The following is a 17,748-nucleotide window of genomic DNA, read 5'->3' on the forward strand; positions in this document are numbered from 1 at the left end:
GCCATATTCGGCATACCGTGTACCGAATATGGCCACGGTGTGCCGAATATGTGCTACAATGTCATATTCGACACACAATGTGCCGAATATGATCAGAACTACGATTTTTCGACGTACGGTGTACCAAAATTCTATTTTCGATAAATAATGTACCGAATATAAATGTTAAAACTATAAATACGACTAGCAAATACGCTCATTTATATTGTCTAATTTTAGATTTTTACCATAAAATTAAATAACCATGTTACGAATTTCGTATATATAAACCTTTATTTTGTTATGCTATTTTTTATTTTTTAAATTGATATATCCTAAATTGATACAACCTCTGAGCCAAGCACCCTAAAAATCTTGGTGAGTCGACGCCTCGATACAGCGAATCAGTCGTGTGGTAAAGAACTTGAGATTTTGTCTGGATTGCCATAAATCGTTGCAACGCACTATTCCGTCTCCAGAAAACTTCGATATTTGACTTTCTTATTTTAATGCATCGACATTTCAATAAAATAATGTGGAAATATAGGAAATCATGTGCAAACAGACAATCAAATACACATGAAATAGGTAAAAATTACATGAAAGAATGTGGAAATATAGGAAACAAGCTCAAATGTACAAGTACTTTGACCGACAATATTTGAAAACTTAGATTTCTGAAGTTCAAAGGCAGGCATAAACAGAGCGACGAAGAGAACGATACCAAACCACGACCTCACTGGTAAAACATAAGTACCAACGAAGACTTCCAATTGAGCACCGTACGGCAGCAAGTGATGATTACGAAGCCAGCTGGTTTTGGTTCCAAAAGGAGAACATCCCCTTGTACCTTGCAGGAGAAAACTGGCGCGACAGCAAGGTGAAAGGCTTCTCCTTGGAGCAGCTGGTGCCGCATTTGATTTCTTCCATGGTCTTAAGCATAGGCACGACCTCTGGCAGTGCGGCACTATCAGCTGGCACCAATGGAGATACCTTAGCAGATTCAAGGCAGCCAGTGTCAGTTCTGCTGCCACCACCGCGGCTGGCGCTGTATGCCTTAAGATATTGAGGTACACTAGAATCAGTTCTGCTGCTGATGCCGCTACTGGAACTGCGGTAAGCATGTTTCCTATCTTTTTTGTTGTTGCTGCTGCTGCTACTGTGGCGAGAATGCTTCTTGTCCTTTTTGCTGCCAGTGGTACTGCGGCTGCTGCTGTTGCTCTTAGAGGGCTTGTATTTGTAGTGGCCCTTCCTTGAACTACTATGGTGTTCCCTCACAGTGTGAGAGTCAGAAGTAACAGGAGGATCATACACATCAGGGGCCCATGAAACGCTCAACTTTGTGACGATTCCCTGTTTTGCACGGGTTCCTTTTATTGCAGAAACCAGCTTTGGAGTGCCCTGCATGTAAAAATAATGCCGAAAAAAAACTCGGTCCATGTTTTCAGGTTTTTTTACACAGTCAGCAGATACAATATGGAACTAACATCCTCATGAGGTGCTACACTCGTTGCAGATAAAAAAAAATTACTCCAATAAGGCTGGCAACTATTCTGAACTAAAAAGTTATAGTATCAATATAAGAGAAGTGAATGAAGAGCACCATCTCTACTTTAACTGAAATTTAAAACTTACATTAGTTGAATTTCCATCATCTGATTTGCCAATTGATGATTCAGATGCATCACCACTAGGGAAGGCAGGTGATATGACCACTTCAGTGTCATCATCCACTAAATCATCAGTTGAATCAGATTCCAGACAAAGAAGTGGGTCATCATCTTCATCATAGTTTTCACCTAGATCAGGACCGTCATCATCATAGACATGCGTCACTTCGGAAAGAGCTGTTCCAATTTCCTCAACAACCAAGTCATCTTGCCCATAAGCTATTTCAGCTTCAAAATCTCCATCTTTGCAGCAAGCACAGCTGTGCTCACAACCTGGATTTTCACAGGTGCTGTAGCAGAAACATAAGCTGCTGCTAACACCTTCAGCGCTGAAGTCCACCAAAGGTTCGCCCATCCACAAGCTTAATCCCAAATTCAGAAGAGAAGTTTCTGATGAAAAAGGAGAACAAGCATAAGTAATAAGCAATTCTTTATGGAGTATGAATTTACAAGGGCTGCATAAGGGCAATCACACAATTACTGAAACAGTTGTGAAGATTGATAACATACAGTCATACGGAGATCAATGAAACCAACTTTACCAAGTGCTTGAAACCAACTTGTTTTCCATTTTCAATCACATCCTAGGCCCTCGAATCAACACCAACCATCTCAACTCATGAGTAGTTGGATGTTGATCGAGGGCCTAGGAAGGTGATTGAAATATAAGTTAGCTTTAAGCACTTGAAAAATAGCAAAGCTGATTATTTTTTATCAAATAGTTAAGCAAAAATAGATGTTAAGAACCATAGGAGTACATGACAATTTATGTGCTACCTGGGTCACACAGTACAATGATTTCATACAACATACCCTGAACATCAAAATTCAAAACCTATTTCCATGATGATTCTTATCTACATGATTCCATGGCGCTGAATAAGAAAGTTTCAGTTAAAAAAAATGAATCGTAAGTGAATTAAATACCTCTTTTGTCGTAGCAACGGCAACCACCACGTCCAACACCCAAAATCGCTTCCTTTCGAACCCACACCAAACTCCGACAACCAGGGAAGCCCGAGACCGAGCACCTAACCCTCACAGCCAGACAAGCCTCGGATCGAGAACAACCAGATCGAACCCGATACCGCTAACGACGCGAGGTTACGACCGATGGGCGTGGGCGATGAGGGGAAGGCAAAGGTCAAAGACAATTACTACTACTTCTAAAATTACTACTAAAACGATGGGAGGAGGACGATTGCTTGAGGCGGTGGGAGAAGGGGAAGGCGGAGTCCCTGGAGGCGATAGCGGCTGCCGCGCGGAGGCTGGCGAACGCGGCGAGCACCGCAGGCATCGTATCCTCGCCGGGCGCCCGCAACGTTTATGCCTCGAGATCCAACTCGGCGGATCCCGGCGACCACGAGCGGAAGAGGCGGCGGCGAGAGGGACCCCGAGGCTACGCTCCGCGCGTGGATCGGATCACGGCTCCGCTTAGATCGCTTTGGCTCGGAGAAGACGACGAGGAATGGAGCGATCAGGCGAGGGATTGGGGAACTGGATCAGGGCGAGGACGAGGGTGCGGATGAGAAGGGAGGAGAGGAGAGGAGAGGTCGGGATTGCCTATAGCCGCGGCGAAAGGCCGGGTCAGGCCGTTCTTATACTGTATTCGGCTCCCTGGCAGGTGGGCCGAGGAAGATGGGTCCCAGTGCGCGGTCAGATGGTAACGGGACTCGGATGCGGACAAACGGGGTGCATTGTTTTTTTTAACTGACTGGCGATGTTTCGATGACAAGTGGGGCAACTACGCCTGGCAGAGAGACGTTCGGGTCAAAACGCGGGCGCGGCCAATACTATATAGTAACTTTTATCCGTTAGATCGTTCTACGAAGCTATATATATATTATATATTTTAAAATAATAGATAAAAATAGTTATTGAAATCTATTTTGATGATTTCTAGATGACTATATTATATAAAATTAGTCTGTAAGTTGGTGTTATGAAGATCAATTATATAACCAGAATCTGGATATCCCACTATAGTTATATATTGATTTTTTTATAGAAAACCTATATCTTTTGTGTCCTAAAAATATCTGTGGATATCCTCTTCGACTCCCGCTTAATGATGTTGTTAGAGCTGTACTGTTTAAGCTAGTAAGTTATCCGCAAATGCAATATTAGTCAAGTTGTGATTGCAAGATATATTAGTGTTTTGAAGACACTGAGATATAAAATTTTATGTTCAATATCTTTTTATTATCGACCCAAGGTATGAAAGGATCTTGATTCATATTTAAAGATTGAATGGGCATAAATGTGTTTAGTGGATATGATTGTTTAATATCATTTAGATATTAATGGGCTCATGGATAAATATTTTTTTAAAAATATGCTTAAGTTGCAGATTTAAGCGAAATTTGGTTTTAACCACATCATTCATCTCAGATTTCATCTAAAGATGATTACATACTTTTTTGTGTGTAGTTTGAAGATAATATAAAATTTAATTGGGATTTCATTATGAACACATATGCAATCATTGGAGTAACTCTTCTGTGAAAGAAACTCATTTAGTCAGTTGTATTACAATCAACTTAATTGCTTAAATGACTTTAAGCTGCATATAATATATATTACGATTTGTATTTAGATTTAGAATGCAAAGTCTATTAGGGACTTATAAGTCCGAATATATCAAATCTATTTGATTTGCCAATAATATTGAATATACAAACATAATTTTCACACATACCATGAGGTATGTAGCATCGTAATTGATGTTAGGTCTCTACATAAACCCTTATGCTACAAGGCTCGCTATTTCACCATCTTATGAAATAAAAATCTATTTTATTTCTGTAGAGAAGACATTAGAGGTGTAGATATTACTTTTATGAATATCTCTCTTTTTACAAGGTATATTTCTTCCATTGTCGGATTGATTCTCGTAGAAATCTATATATAGAAATAAAGAATTTAAAATAAAATTCTTTATCAGATATATAGAATACATGCATACTTTATTGTAGTATCATAGTTCTGATATAATATTGTATTATAATATTTAATGGGACGTAGATAACATGGTATAGGGAATTGGGAGACTAGTTAAGATTTCTAAACATGTCGTGCGAAATAAACTTAATAAACATGTTTTTCATTCTCATGGGGTCTTCTGGTTGTAGAACAAGTCTGATTGTTACTTGGTTTTTATAGAATTTGTTGTGAAGAACTAATCTCTTTGGTGGGGTCAGTTTCAAGATCAAAGTATGCTTCAAATCTTTATTCTTAGCAGGTCGGTTACGTCCCATGAACTGTAAACATAGATCAATACATCTTGCGAAGGAAAAATGTAGAAACAAATGCTCGATTCAGTTCCTTCTGGCATAAGCAAAATATTTTTCTAGGACTTGTTTAGCCATTCTTTTGTGACATGCGTAACACCAGCTTTTGATCTTTTGTGCATCCAGTATTACATGAAAGGAACGTGAGGATGAAAACAACCTTTTGTACATCCAGTAACGCGCAAAAGGAACGTGAGGATGCAAACAATCGTGCACCTCTAGAAGAAGAGCAGCATATCAAACGGGACAAATAGATATTGAGGAATGGAAAATAGATAAGTGTTCATATATGGACGAGATGCTGGATAGTAGCGTACAGGCTAATATTCAACTGAACGAATAAAGTCAAATCCGGCAAGCTTCTGCTATAGCCCACAGCTTCGCGAAGGATAAGTATCAAAGTCCTATTCTGCTATAGAATAGTCGGCATCTTTCTGCTATAAAATTAGCTGGCAGGTGGACAGTGTGTACATCTGAAAACAAGATTCTTTCTGCAACATGGAAAGAACAGGAGGTGCTTAATACTGTATCATAGCATCGCCGTGCCCGGAAAGGAAGCATGCCACGGCCATCGGGCCCTTGTCGATACATCATGTGCACACATGGACAAGGAACCGAACACATGAAGAAGCCTTGTTTTGCTGTCAGCTCTGCGATACATCAGCAACTTCTCCCGAGATGAATGCATCAGCACTTGGTGCATTGCAGGTCGTGCTATCTGTGCAAAACAGAATAAACAAGATGTATTATAACAGAATAAACAGAATAAATAAGATGCAAAACAGAATAAACAGAATATAACCCTTGAATTAGGTTCATGTTATTATAATTTTGCCTATTTGAAATATGCCGTTACTATTCATGTATTTGGAAACATGCCACTGCTCGTTATTTATAATTGTAATAGTGCCATTGGCATACATATCTTTCATGTATTTGACAAAATTGCGCTCACCTTCAACCCTGCCCTTGTCTTCTTCCTTTCATCTCTCCTTTTCACCCCCTCCTATGGCCGCTGCCGCCCCAAATCCGACGAGCCAAGCGCAGATCCGCCCAGGCCAAGCACCCAGGAGCACAGAGGAAGCTCGTGGGAGGCTTTCCTCTCCATTGCCTGCGCGAATCCCCACCGGACCAAGCCCCGTGAGGCCTTCTTCCCCAACACCGGTGAGCTACACCCCAACCTCACCGACTCACCGCCGCGTCCCAACTCCTCCTTCCAACCCATGGTGAGCTTCCCCTCGATCCGTGCATGCATGTGTCCTCGCCATTTTGGACATGGCCCGTCGCTGGCACAACCCTTCATGGGAGTCGAGCACCGTCTCTCCTCCTCGCTCACCGCCGGCCGTGTTGCGGTCGGGTTCACCGGTCGAGACCTGCACCGAAGTATTCCTTGTCGCGCACTGATGCTTATGCCGCTTTTCCCTGGTCGATTCATCACCGGAGTTGCCAAAGTCCAAGCGAACCGAGTTTGCGCTCTTCGATGCTGCTACTGGGAAGGAGCAGGGTCGTCGTGACTGTGGCCTCATCAAGGGAGGTTGGGCTATCGGGGGCAACACCGCAGCGAGGCCGAGCAAGCCAACCGAGTTAGCGCTCACCGATGCTGCTACTGGGAAGGAGCAGGGCCGTCGTGACCGTGGCCTCGTCAATGGAGGCTTGGCTATCGAGGGCAACACCGCGACGAGGCCGAGCAAGCCAGCGAACCACGTGGCCATTGGAGCGCTAGAGTCTCTTGCGGCTAAGGGGCACGGGTGGAGAGCCATTGGAGTAGGGAGGGGTTGATGGCGGGGGCCATGAGGCCGAGTAGTAGTGCGCCAGCGGAAGCACAGGGAGCCGGTGGAGGAGCTCGCCGTGAAGCTTGTTGGCTCAAGGGCGGCGATGGATTTGGCTCTACGGTGGCAGATTTGGTAGGGGATCTGACGAGGTGAACTGAAAGAAAGGAAGAAGGAAAAGGGAAGAATGGGAGGAGGAAGAACAGAGGGATAATTTGGTCAAAAATTGTTCATAATGACATGGATAAGATTATCACAAAAGGGTAGTGGCATGTTTCTAAATATGCGAATAGTAATGGCATATTTCAAAATCAGCAAAATTATAATGGCATGAATCTAATTAACCCTATATTCAACTACCAGTTACCAATTTGATGATGGGTAACACTGAACTATATATGTGTGATACACATACATGAAAATAGCAAAATAGAAGTGTGTCATGCACAATTTTAAGCTATCATAAAATCAAAACGTGTTGACGATAAACTGAGCAAAGCACAATGTGCGATCAAACTTCGCTGTGTTACAAGAACAATCCTGAGCTATTTGTTGGTACCTTGAGGCAAAGGACTGGAAGGCAAACTGTAGCCTTACTTCAGTTTCTTCCTCTTTGCACGTGGTTCTTTGGCAATTGAGCTTGTATGGCTATTCTGCAGAGGATGATATTTTGCTCGTTCCAATGTTTCCTCGTACTCATTCAACTTCTGCTCCTCTTTATTCTGACAAGTAACAACAGCAATAAAAACACAACTATAGTAAGGCTAGCCTTTTCATATCCCCCAATTTTAGTTGAACCAATGATCACATACATAAATTTTCTTATAAGTTGTTATTTGTTGCTTACAAACTTTCAGTTCCATGTTTAGATCACTAAGACGAGAATCAACAGGAACTCTGCATTGCTGAACCAACTGCTTCTGACAACCACGAACAACTTGTGGTTGCCATACATTTAATGCAACAGAAGCTCTCCTGTAGACATTTCAGAAAACAATTAGTTATGCAATCAGCATACAATAATGATAAAGGCATGAGAATAATGAAAAATAAAAAAAATGATCCTGTTTTAATTCTCTCCCAGCCTCCAGGCCAAAAATGCTAGAACACAAGTCAGATGATACAATAATGAAAGATGAATTAATCATTGATCATGAAATGGAGAACTACTATTCCGCAATATAGTGTATCCATGATGATCATCCATGATCTAATTACTGTTTTATTAGGTTTGTGTTCTTCTCTTTATAAGGCAAGACCGTAGAATTAGCCAACAAAAGAACACCTCCAAGAAGGAACTCAACTGGATCCAGTCTGTGGCTGGATGGTAAGAGGCACTGTTGTGTCCTCAGCCTCTTGAGTTTGAATCCTAAGATCAACTCGAGGTGCCCACCTCCTATCTTTAAAGGATGCCGGAGCTCCAGGCCATTTTTTTCCATGAGGAAGAGAGAAAGAAAAAGCTCGATGCATCTAAGAGGTGCCAAAGAGGATATAATCATAACCTACAATGTTCAATACGACTCTGTTTATGTTCCTTGATGTTTCTGTCCACTAGTTTTAGATATCCTTTGTTTCTAACTGTGTGCCATTTGGGCTGCTTTCGCTTTTCTGTTCATGAACACAAAGAACAAACCTGAATGTTGGCAGATAGGCTAAATATCCTTTGTGCACCTGTTTTAATGCTCACCAAAATAAAAATAATTAATGTCCATATATCATAGATATTAGCTAACCAGAGTTTTACTACTACAGTTCAAAGATGGCAGATGCAGATGTTTTTTGCTGAACATTTGAGCCAAGAGAACAATATCAGCCCAGAACAAATCATGGAATCCGTGAGCAAAATTTTGTCAAATTCATGACCATGCGGCAACACACGGGTGCTGGACACGGGTGCAAGATGCTGATTCTGTAACCAGTGGCATACTAGAGCCTTTAAATAAATAAATTAGATGGATAGGACAAACAGAAGAAATCGTTTACATGACCTAACCAGCTGTAGAAGTGATCTGAACGAATAATCTTGGCCTTTGCCACCTTGCGTAAACAAGCAGCTCAATATATCATGGACGCAACTGTTTGAGCAATATTTCTTCTCCCGTACCGAGCAGAAAGACCCCACTGGTTAGCTATGAGCTTATGAGCAAATCAACACATACTATATTTAACTGATTCAATGCTCTCTCCGACAATTCCTTATTGCTGGGTAAACCGGTATTTCTACTTTGTAATTACACTACAATATACAGCGTCGATAACACATAGCATAAGGAAAGAAAAACCATGAGAAGATTAAGTTTTTTTGGAGAATACAGTGATAGCATAGGACATCAGAAAAGTGTTTGGCGTGAAAGCTATCAACCCGACCTGACCCTTTCGAGGTTGTCCAGCTCCTGCGCGGCGGCCTTCATCCTCTCCCCCTCGGCCCACATCGACTCCTCCAGCTCCGCCAGCCGCCTCCGGCACGCAAGCACCCGTGCCTCCGCCTCGAACACAGCCCGCAGCCGCGCCTCCGCCATCCGCACCCTGTGCCTCTCGAACCTGCAGCAGAGCATCAGTCAAGCACACCAGCACGCGCACGACGAATAGAAACGATCGAGGGAAAAGGGAGGGAGGGAACTTACTTGGTTTTGTACAGGGATTTGGGGTGGAGCTGCTTCTGCTGCTGTTGGGAGGAGGAAGAGGAGGGTTGGGATTGGGAGGGGAAGTCGCGGGAGACGAGCGCCGACCAGAGGGAAGGGTAAAGGGAGAGGCGGCTGAGGCGGCGGGAGGCGATGGCGAGGCAGCAGAGGTCGCGAAACCCCAGCGCGGACGACGCGGCACCCAGCTCCAGGACGCGCGCCCACAGCTCGTCAGGGAGATCAGACGCCGACATGTCCGCCTTCGGTTGAGTTGAGTCGGCCGGCCGCGAGGGAGAGAGCTATGACGTTGCGCAGGCACAGCCGCCGCTTCTCTTCTCCATTGGATGTGGGGGGGGGGGGGGGGGTTCAGCCTTCGTCGGCGAACTAGAGGAGTAAGGAAGGCACGGCGCTGCCGAATCGGTCCCAGGAGGCCGGCTCGGGCAGGTGGCGGTCCGGAGGCCAGTAGGACTAGACCAGGCCGATTCCGAGGCGAATCAGGCCGGCTGCACCGATGCCGATTCGGTTTCGGGCCAGGCCGGCCTGGATATAAAGGGAGAGAGGGGTTGGGGCCGTTGATAATCTTCAAGTTTATATAGGTTAATCATTTTATTTTATTTTTTGTGAAGGGATGGAATTATATTAACCAAATCAGTACAGTACATCCCAAGTAAGCACCAAAGACCCCAGGAAATAGAAAAATTACATTGAGGTCTAAAGGGGCCGTATCCAATCGTGATTTCTGCTTCTCCGTTCGCTGTCGTCAAAGACGAATGCCAGCACCAGAGGAAGCCCCATTGCTAGTACCAAACCTTGGAAGCTATCACATCAGCCAACTCTCTAGCATCACTAGGGCGCATCTAACCCTTTGAAAGACCGTCGTCGCAGGAAAAAGGAGCCCGAAAATAGATTCTCGATAGCTTAGCGCATCTCCAGCCAAAGCCATCCAGAACACGATTTCGCTGCCGTCGGCAAGGCCGTCAGCTCGGAAGCACAGCTCACAAACAAAAGCTCCAACCCTTTCGCCAAAAGGTAGAGTAGAACAAACCTTCGTCGCCCTAGCCGAAGAAGATGTCGTCACCGCCATCATCGTCGGAGAAACCGAGGAGGAACAAAAGCATCTCAACCGACGCTGTTGTTATGGGAAAACCTAACCCTAACCTATGTAAACCAACACTAGATAAGAGGGTATGTACACCGGCCACCAATCCTATAGCTCTCAACCCCCTCCAACGCTAGACTGACCGTTGGAGGCGAGAGGGAGCTGACGAGATCGGCACTAGAGAGGAAATCGTCTTGGAGTTGCCCTTCTTTGCTGTAGCAAGGGGAAAATAAGGTTGGTGTTGGGAGAATTGTATAGGTTAATCATTTCTTCACCGTCCTACAATGTTTGGTTTTGAAAGTCATATCTTAAACTCGGATATCTGCGTTATTCTTAGTATATTAGTTGCGAAATTTTGTCTATTTTCGCTGCCAATATTTCAACTTAGTTATAGGCTTATAGCTTCATTCTAAGATTTTTACTATGTTTGAAAAAACATGGTCAATTTATGTAGAGTGAAATTTTAATCCGGAAAAAAATTGATTTTAGCTGATACAATCATTCACCTCCCTCTGACTATCTCTATTGAGTGAGTAATCAATGCTACAGATATCGGAATCTATGTCTCGGCCAAATGGCGAAGGAGCGACGGACTACAACGAGGCTCACGTGGGCGCCTCCGACGTCCGGTTCGTCCCATCGGTCCGGGAGCTCATCCACGGTTACCTCCAGCGGAAGCTGCAAGGCGAGCCACTCCCCGCTTACATCGTGAACAACGGCGACGTGTATGCAGAGCACCCTAATAATCTCGATGGGCAAACGGCTTGACGCAGCTAATATATCTTATTGATCAATGAACTATCACTCTTTTTAGGTCTTTTCGCTCCTGTGCTTTTGTTTATATCTTTTGTTTTCTTCAGCAATACGTGAGCTGGACAAGAGCTTCGAGGGCAGCTGGTACTTCTTCTCTCCGCGGAGGCGCAAGTACGGCAAGGGAGAGCGGCCGAGGCGGAAAATGGGTGACGACGCGGGGTTTTGGAAGTCGACGGTCGCCAAGACGGAGATCCTTGGCGCCGACGGGAAGGAGGTGATCGGGTACAAGTGTGGGCTCACGTTCCACGAGTACGTACACGAGCAAGAAGTGGGCAAGCTGGGGAAGCGGAAGGGAATCCGACGAAGTGGAAGATGCTGGAGTTGGTCTCTATCAACACCGCCGCTGCGAACCACATGCTGGTTGGTGACCTTGATTCCTGTGTAATATTCAACTACGCGTGCCGTGCTGAAAATTGTACGTGGTACAGTAGTAGCTGGCTAGCTGCTAGCCTGCTTTGGCTAGTAACATTGTTGCAATAGTTTGCCAATGCCTATGTGTCTTGTGTTGTACATGCAGTTGAATGACTGCATGCTGTGCAAGACCACGAACAAGTCATTGGAGGAGGAGGAGGGGCAGGATCCTGGTTTGTCGCAGAGCACGGAGGAGAAGGAGGAGCAGCAGTAACAACCAACACCTGATGGTGGTGGCGAATCGCAAGATAAGCACCTTGCGGAGCAGCAGCAATCAGCGACAAATGAAGGCGCCGGGCCACAGGACGAGCAGCAGCAAGCGACACCCCGAGCTCCGAGCGAGGGAGATACGGCGGCGGCGTTACAACAAGGCGATTTCTACCATGGTGCGAACATTATCGACTTTGATTGGAAACAGTGGGGTGGTATGAACCTCTCAACTGATTGGATTTTTTTCAACACTAACATGCTCTACAACTTCGACGATGACGTTACGACGGCTGGCGGTGGCGCCGAGTGGGATAAGCAGCCTACGGAACACGGGAGCTGCGGCTACTGCTGCTGCGTCACAACAAGCAGCGTAACAAATGAAACAAGCTTACTCAATTGTGTTAGGAGCGAGAAGGACGATTAGATGGTCGAATAGATGTTTTATAAAAAAATTAAAATTTGATGATCTTTTACTAGTTTGATCACCTAATATATCTCAAAACAAAAACAAAGAGAAATCTTAGTTTAAAAAAAACTCCAAGATAAGTCTCTCTTGTGAGTTAATGAACTCTAGGTTTCATTGATACTCATCCCACAAGTCATTGCCACAAACAATTGAAAATAAGATAAGGCAATTTAAAGAACAAGAGATAATCACCGAGAAAAGAAACTCTACAAGTTGATAGATTAAAGACATGAGAATTTAAAACCCACTTATATGTATTTGTATGTGAATTTTATGAATCTAGCAACAAGGAGAATGACCTACAATGTGTTAAAAATTCAGCCAAAAAACAAAACAAAAATAGCATCCAAAGAGAAAAAAAAATCACAACAAAGCAAGAAGTCAATAGAAAGAGACTAGAAAATCTCTTCATTTCATCCAGAGGACAACCCTCTTTTCGACATGTTACAAGATAGTTTCCTCACAAGAATCTCTCATTTATTACAAAAGGCTAATATCTCATTTTCTCTCCTATTAAACCTATTTCTCAAGACTTAAATGGCTGGCTCACCCTCACCTACAACCCTATGATCTAGGGAGGTTGCTTAGCCTTTAAATTTCTTTGTTCCTAAAATACCTCTTACTTACAATGGCCTCTGACCTACAATGGCCTCATACCTACCACCAGAATATTTTGGTCTATTTTTCGCTTCCATCGAATGACTGTGGCGCCTTCATGATTTAGCTTTACGATGATACCACGTACATGTCACACTTCCATGGTTTTGAGGTCAAACTGCAAAACTATCTTGCAGCTTCTCAAAGCGTGACTCACAGGTGCTTACTTTGACCTCAAGCAAGCATCTCGATGTTGACACATGTACTTCTCCTTGCGATCTTGACCGCCGGCAAGTCTCTCCTACTCCTGATCCCTCAAGCTATCTTGTCACTTACACCGGTATCCCTTTCGCTTAACTTTGTCAACATATTATTTTCATCCATCATTCCATGATATGCTCAATCACCATGTGCATAGCTAGGATCACCCTTGACTCCGCTCATCCTCCTTAATCGTCTGGCACCAAGCACACCGCTTGGCCCATATCATCCCGCCGTCGGTCACTAAGTTACATCCATCACCTGCACAACACGAGACAAGTACACATACATCTCCAACTCCATCACATGTTAGTCATAAACAAAATCCTCAGTTGATTAGAACATCTCGAACAAATTGTGAATGCTGGATGATCCGGTGCATACCTGTGCACCGGATCATCTGGCATGTGTAAACTATTAGACCGAGTAATTTGCAATCCTTTTTGCAAGAAATGTTTCGGCGTGCTTTTCAACCCATCGTCGGACCATCCGGCGAGTTCACTGCCACCAGACCACCATTTGCATCTTCTCTACAAGAAAAGGTCCGACAAAGCATCCGACGTTTAATCCTTTAGTGCCGGACCATCCGGCGAGTTCAAGTATACCAGAGCTGATTTTTCAACCTCTCTGCAAAAAATGCTATAGCGTTCACTTCACCCCAACACCGGACCATCCGGCGTGTACTTCAAGTTTTGCCTCTATCTTGAAATGTTCCGGCATCTACATGGTCCTAACATCGGATCACCGACGTGTTCAACTTCTAGAGTGTCAGACCATCTAGCGTGTACATTTTTTCTGAACTCAGAGACAAATACGCCAACTTGATTTTCTTTGTAACTTTGGTTAGTCACGATCATCATTGCAGTACATATACACGCTAATGCAATTCAAAAATCATTAAACCAAATCAACACACTTGTCAATCACTCATCACAGATAAACAAAGGCATATTTCCACTTGGTTTCTCAGTCTCCCCTTTGATGAGTGCATTGATAACCCTTAAAGTACAAAGATTTTGGTTTGAAGAAATCCAACAAGAGAAGCTCATTCAAGTGACCAAAATACTCAGGAAAGAGCATAAAATGTCACTTGATATAAGAATATTACAAAAAGCACGAAGAGGAGCAGAGACTAGCCAAAAACACAATAAAAGCTCAAATATGCAGAAGATGCTCCCCTTGATGAATGCTCATATTCATTATAGCACATTTTTGCCCTTTTTCAGTTAAGCAAGATTCTTATGTATAGCATATTTTCTCTCCCTTTGGCAATACAAATATCAAGGACAAAAGTATCATGCAATGCATGAACATGCAATCCTAATGAGCTTTCACAATAATATCACAAAGCATTTGCAAATGCTAGAAACATCAAAGGGCTATGAAAAGTAAAATGCGGAGCTCACTGAAAGGATCGAGATGTTGCCTAGAGAGGGGTGAATAGGTGATTCCTTGCAATTCAAACAAACTTGCGGTGGATTAGTTAAAAGCGAAGTCTTCGCAACTTTTGTGGAGTCTCCGCACTTTTGCGGACCTTCCACAAAAACAAAGGAAGCTCGAATGTAAACTGCGTCTAATGAGTTCTAGCTAAAACCAAATTTGGTGATATGCGTCTGGAGGTGTCCACTAGCAGATCCATAAAGCACCTGCACTCATAAGTACGTACAACCAAGTAGATCTAGTGAAAATCACAAATCAAAGCAAGAACTCTAAAGTAAGCAAACTGAAGTGGATACACAAAGATTTGTTTACTGAAGTTCGGATTCACTACCGTGAATTCTACGTCTCCGTTGAGGAAACTCCAAGGAGTCGGATCTCTTTCAACAATTTTTCTCAATCCACTAGCTTAATCTCTTTCCTTGAGGAGGCGAGATAGACCTTCACAAACTTTTTCGTGGCTCACCACAAGTATGGGAGCGCGCCGGGCGACAACAGTCGTCGAGGAGGCTTCACCTTCAAGAATAACAAATGCTTCATGAATTGCTTGACGAAGCTCACAAGTTCTCAAGGATGGATTGTTCTCTCTCTTGTGCTCGCAAACACCAATCTCTCAACCCAATTCTTCGTATTTCTCACAAATCACGCACACACCTCACAAAGAGGGTTGGAAAGAGCTCTATAAACCTTTACCTTAGTTGTGGACGTGAGAAACACCAGCACTAGCATCAGCACCCCTCCAAATAAAGGGGAGGGGTATAAATACCCCAGACACAAGACCTAGCTGTCACAATCAGAAAGGTGCAGAGTCTCTACAAAAATTTTCAGACACTCCAAACTTTAACACAACTAGCCGTTGTTTAACAAAACTAGCCGTTAGACTTGGAATTTGTGGACCCTCCTCAAAAATACAGACTATCCGTAAAAAGGTGTGGACACTCTGCACTTTAACAAAATAGCCCAGGTCACTGTGGTGAAAATGCCATAACTTTTTGCTACGAACTCCGATTTTGATGATCTTAGACTCTACAGAAAGCTTATTCGTAAGGCTATCCATCCCAACTAAAAACAAGCTCTAAGATCACCAGGTGCAAGTGTTGTGCCATGTGTTTATCTCAAGTTAGTACTTGAGTTTGATTAGTTTGAGCACCAAGACTTATCAAACAATTCTATGCCACATCCCTCTTGATAGAGCGGCATACCTATACTCAAGGTTAAATATGAAATCTATTTCAACCTTTTGAGCTTGGTCAACTTCAACTTGCCACTTCTTTTCAATTTCACTTCATGAGGGTGCAAAATTTTCTTGTCTCTTCTTCTTGAGCACATCCTCCTTGAGCTTGCGACTTGTGATTCTTAAACACATATGGTCAAGAATCAACTTGACATCCTCAAGCCACCTTAAACCCTATGATTCAACAATATTTTGATGCTTGATAGCATATGACTGCTTATGACCTTGATCGGTCCCTCGGTGTTAGGCCAATACTTGCTCCTTCTCCATCACATGGGTCCCCCAATGCCAAGCCTTTTGCGCTCCCTTCTGAAAGGACAATGATGTCGCCTAGAGAGGGGGTGAATAGGCGTTTTTACAAAAATTCAACCATTTCTACCATTGGCCTAAACTTGCAGCGGAATATAAACTAACGAGTTTTTCACAAGAGAAAAACCTAAATATGCTAGGCTCAACTAGTGCACAATCACCCTAAAGAAGTGTGGAAATTACAATCCTAAGGTGACAAAAATTACTCAATTCTAGCAAGAGATATGCAATAAAACTTAAATTGAAAAAAGGCTGAAAACACTGTTTATATGCCTGAAATTACTGTTCGCCGGAGACTCCGGTGTTGACCGGATACTCCGGTGTGTACAGGTCCGGAAACTCCGGTAAAGGCCGGATTCTCCGGGTTCTGTACAGAACTGAGCCCGAAACTGAATGAAATAAATGAGTAGAGAGTTCTAGCTCAAACCAAGTGATGTCGTGTGTTCCCGGAGATGATTCCAAGTAGATTCACGAAGAACCTACACTCAAATACACACAAACAAGTAGATCGAGCAATATGCACAAAGATTTGAGTAAGAACATAAAAGTAAGGAAACAAGAGAGGAGATGCAAAGAATTGTTTCCCGAAGTTCGGATTCATCACCGTGAATCCTACGTCTCCGTTGAGGAAGCTCCAACGAGCCGGGTCTCTTTCAACCGCTTTCCTCTCCAAGCTTGGTCACACTTGAGCTCGGTTTCCACTAACTTGATCTCTTTCCTTCCGGAGGCGAGATCGACCTTCACAAACTTTCCGCGGCTCACCACAAGCACGGGAGCTCACCGGCGACACCTAGCCGGCTAGGAGGCGGCACCTAGCCGGCTAGGAGGCGTCACCTCCAAGAGTAACAAACGCTTCGAGAACTTCTTGTCAAGAACTCAAGTGCTCAAGAATGGATTTAGCTCACTTGCACTCAATCTTCCAATCTCTCAACCCAACTCACTTTTCTTCTCAAATCACACACTAGAATGGAGTGGGAGAGGTTCTTTTGGCTCTAAAATGTGTTCTTTCGTGCCCCTTCCAGCAGCCCCAAAGGATGGGGTGAGTGGGGTATAAATAGCCCACTCCAAACAACTAGTCGTTACTGTTTTTGACAGAACTGACCGGAGTATCCGGTGAACTCCGGAGTATCCGGCCCTAAATCCAAATACGGCGTCAGAACGGTCACAGAATGTGTCAGAACTAGCCGTTACGCTCTTTTCTGGACTTTTACCGGAGTATCCGGCCTACACCGGAGTCTCCGGTCGGCACTTAACCCAGAAAACAGCCCCAGAGACTTCCCGGAGTCTCCGGCCACTCCAGGTACCGGAGTATCCGGACTTCACCGGAGTCTCCGGCCTTTCCAGGTACCGGAGTATCCGACCTACACCGGAGTCTCCGGCCATAGCACAGCTGACCTCCGAAAAACGGCGATAACTTTTGATTCCGGAGTCCGATTTCGACGATTTTGGACTCTATGGAAAGCTTATTCAGAGGGCTACACATCCCAACTGAATTCATGACCTAAAACACATAGGATCAAATTAGGAACACTCCAAAACCCATTTTGAACACTTCCGCACTTTCCGCTCCGGACTCTTAACA

The 17,748-nt window shown here is 43.9% G+C and overlaps 3 protein-coding genes across 4 annotated transcripts; 1 reads left to right on the plus strand and 2 right to left on the minus strand.

Moving 5' to 3' along the window:
• Positions 1–535: 535 nt before the first annotated feature.
• On the minus strand, positions 536–3,217 carry LOC133923029 (uncharacterized). The gene is made up of 3 exons (XM_062368500.1): positions 2,577–3,217; positions 1,615–2,039; positions 536–1,380 (listed from the first exon to the last, which is right to left on the minus strand). Exons 2-3 carry the CDS (start codon positions 2,002–2,004, stop codon positions 781–783), a joined length of 990 nt encoding a protein of 329 aa, XP_062224484.1. The 5' UTR covers positions 2,005–2,039; positions 2,577–3,217; the 3' UTR covers positions 536–780.
• Positions 3,218–5,192: 1,975 nt separating this feature from the next.
• Positions 5,193–9,679, minus strand: LOC133923039 (F-box protein SKIP24-like). Of its 2 annotated transcripts, XM_062368505.1 has the most exons (5): positions 9,333–9,679; positions 9,076–9,249; positions 7,521–7,683; positions 7,268–7,430; positions 5,193–5,657 (listed from the first exon to the last, which is right to left on the minus strand). In XM_062368505.1, exons 1-4 carry the CDS (start codon positions 9,581–9,583, stop codon positions 7,302–7,304), a joined length of 717 nt encoding a protein of 238 aa, XP_062224489.1. In that variant the 5' UTR covers positions 9,584–9,679; the 3' UTR covers positions 5,193–5,657; positions 7,268–7,301. The 2 variants fall into 2 exon arrangements, with proteins under 2 accessions (XP_062224489.1, XP_062224494.1); XM_062368510.1 differs by lacking the exon at positions 5,193–5,657 and having other exon boundaries at positions 7,291–7,430; positions 7,556–7,683.
• A 1,310-nt stretch (positions 9,680–10,989) lies between these two features.
• On the plus strand, positions 10,990–11,866 carry LOC133885393 (NAC domain-containing protein JA2L-like). The gene is made up of 3 exons (XM_062325108.1): positions 10,990–11,113; positions 11,289–11,605; positions 11,759–11,866. Exons 1-3 carry the CDS (start codon positions 10,990–10,992, stop codon positions 11,864–11,866), a joined length of 549 nt encoding a protein of 182 aa, XP_062181092.1.
• Positions 11,867–17,748: the final 5,882 nt, after the last annotated feature.

The sequence above is a fragment of the Phragmites australis genome, chromosome 1, assembly GCF_958298935.1.
Source record: "Phragmites australis chromosome 1, lpPhrAust1.1, whole genome shotgun sequence".
Classification (NCBI taxonomy): Eukaryota; Viridiplantae; Streptophyta; class Magnoliopsida; order Poales; family Poaceae; genus Phragmites; species Phragmites australis.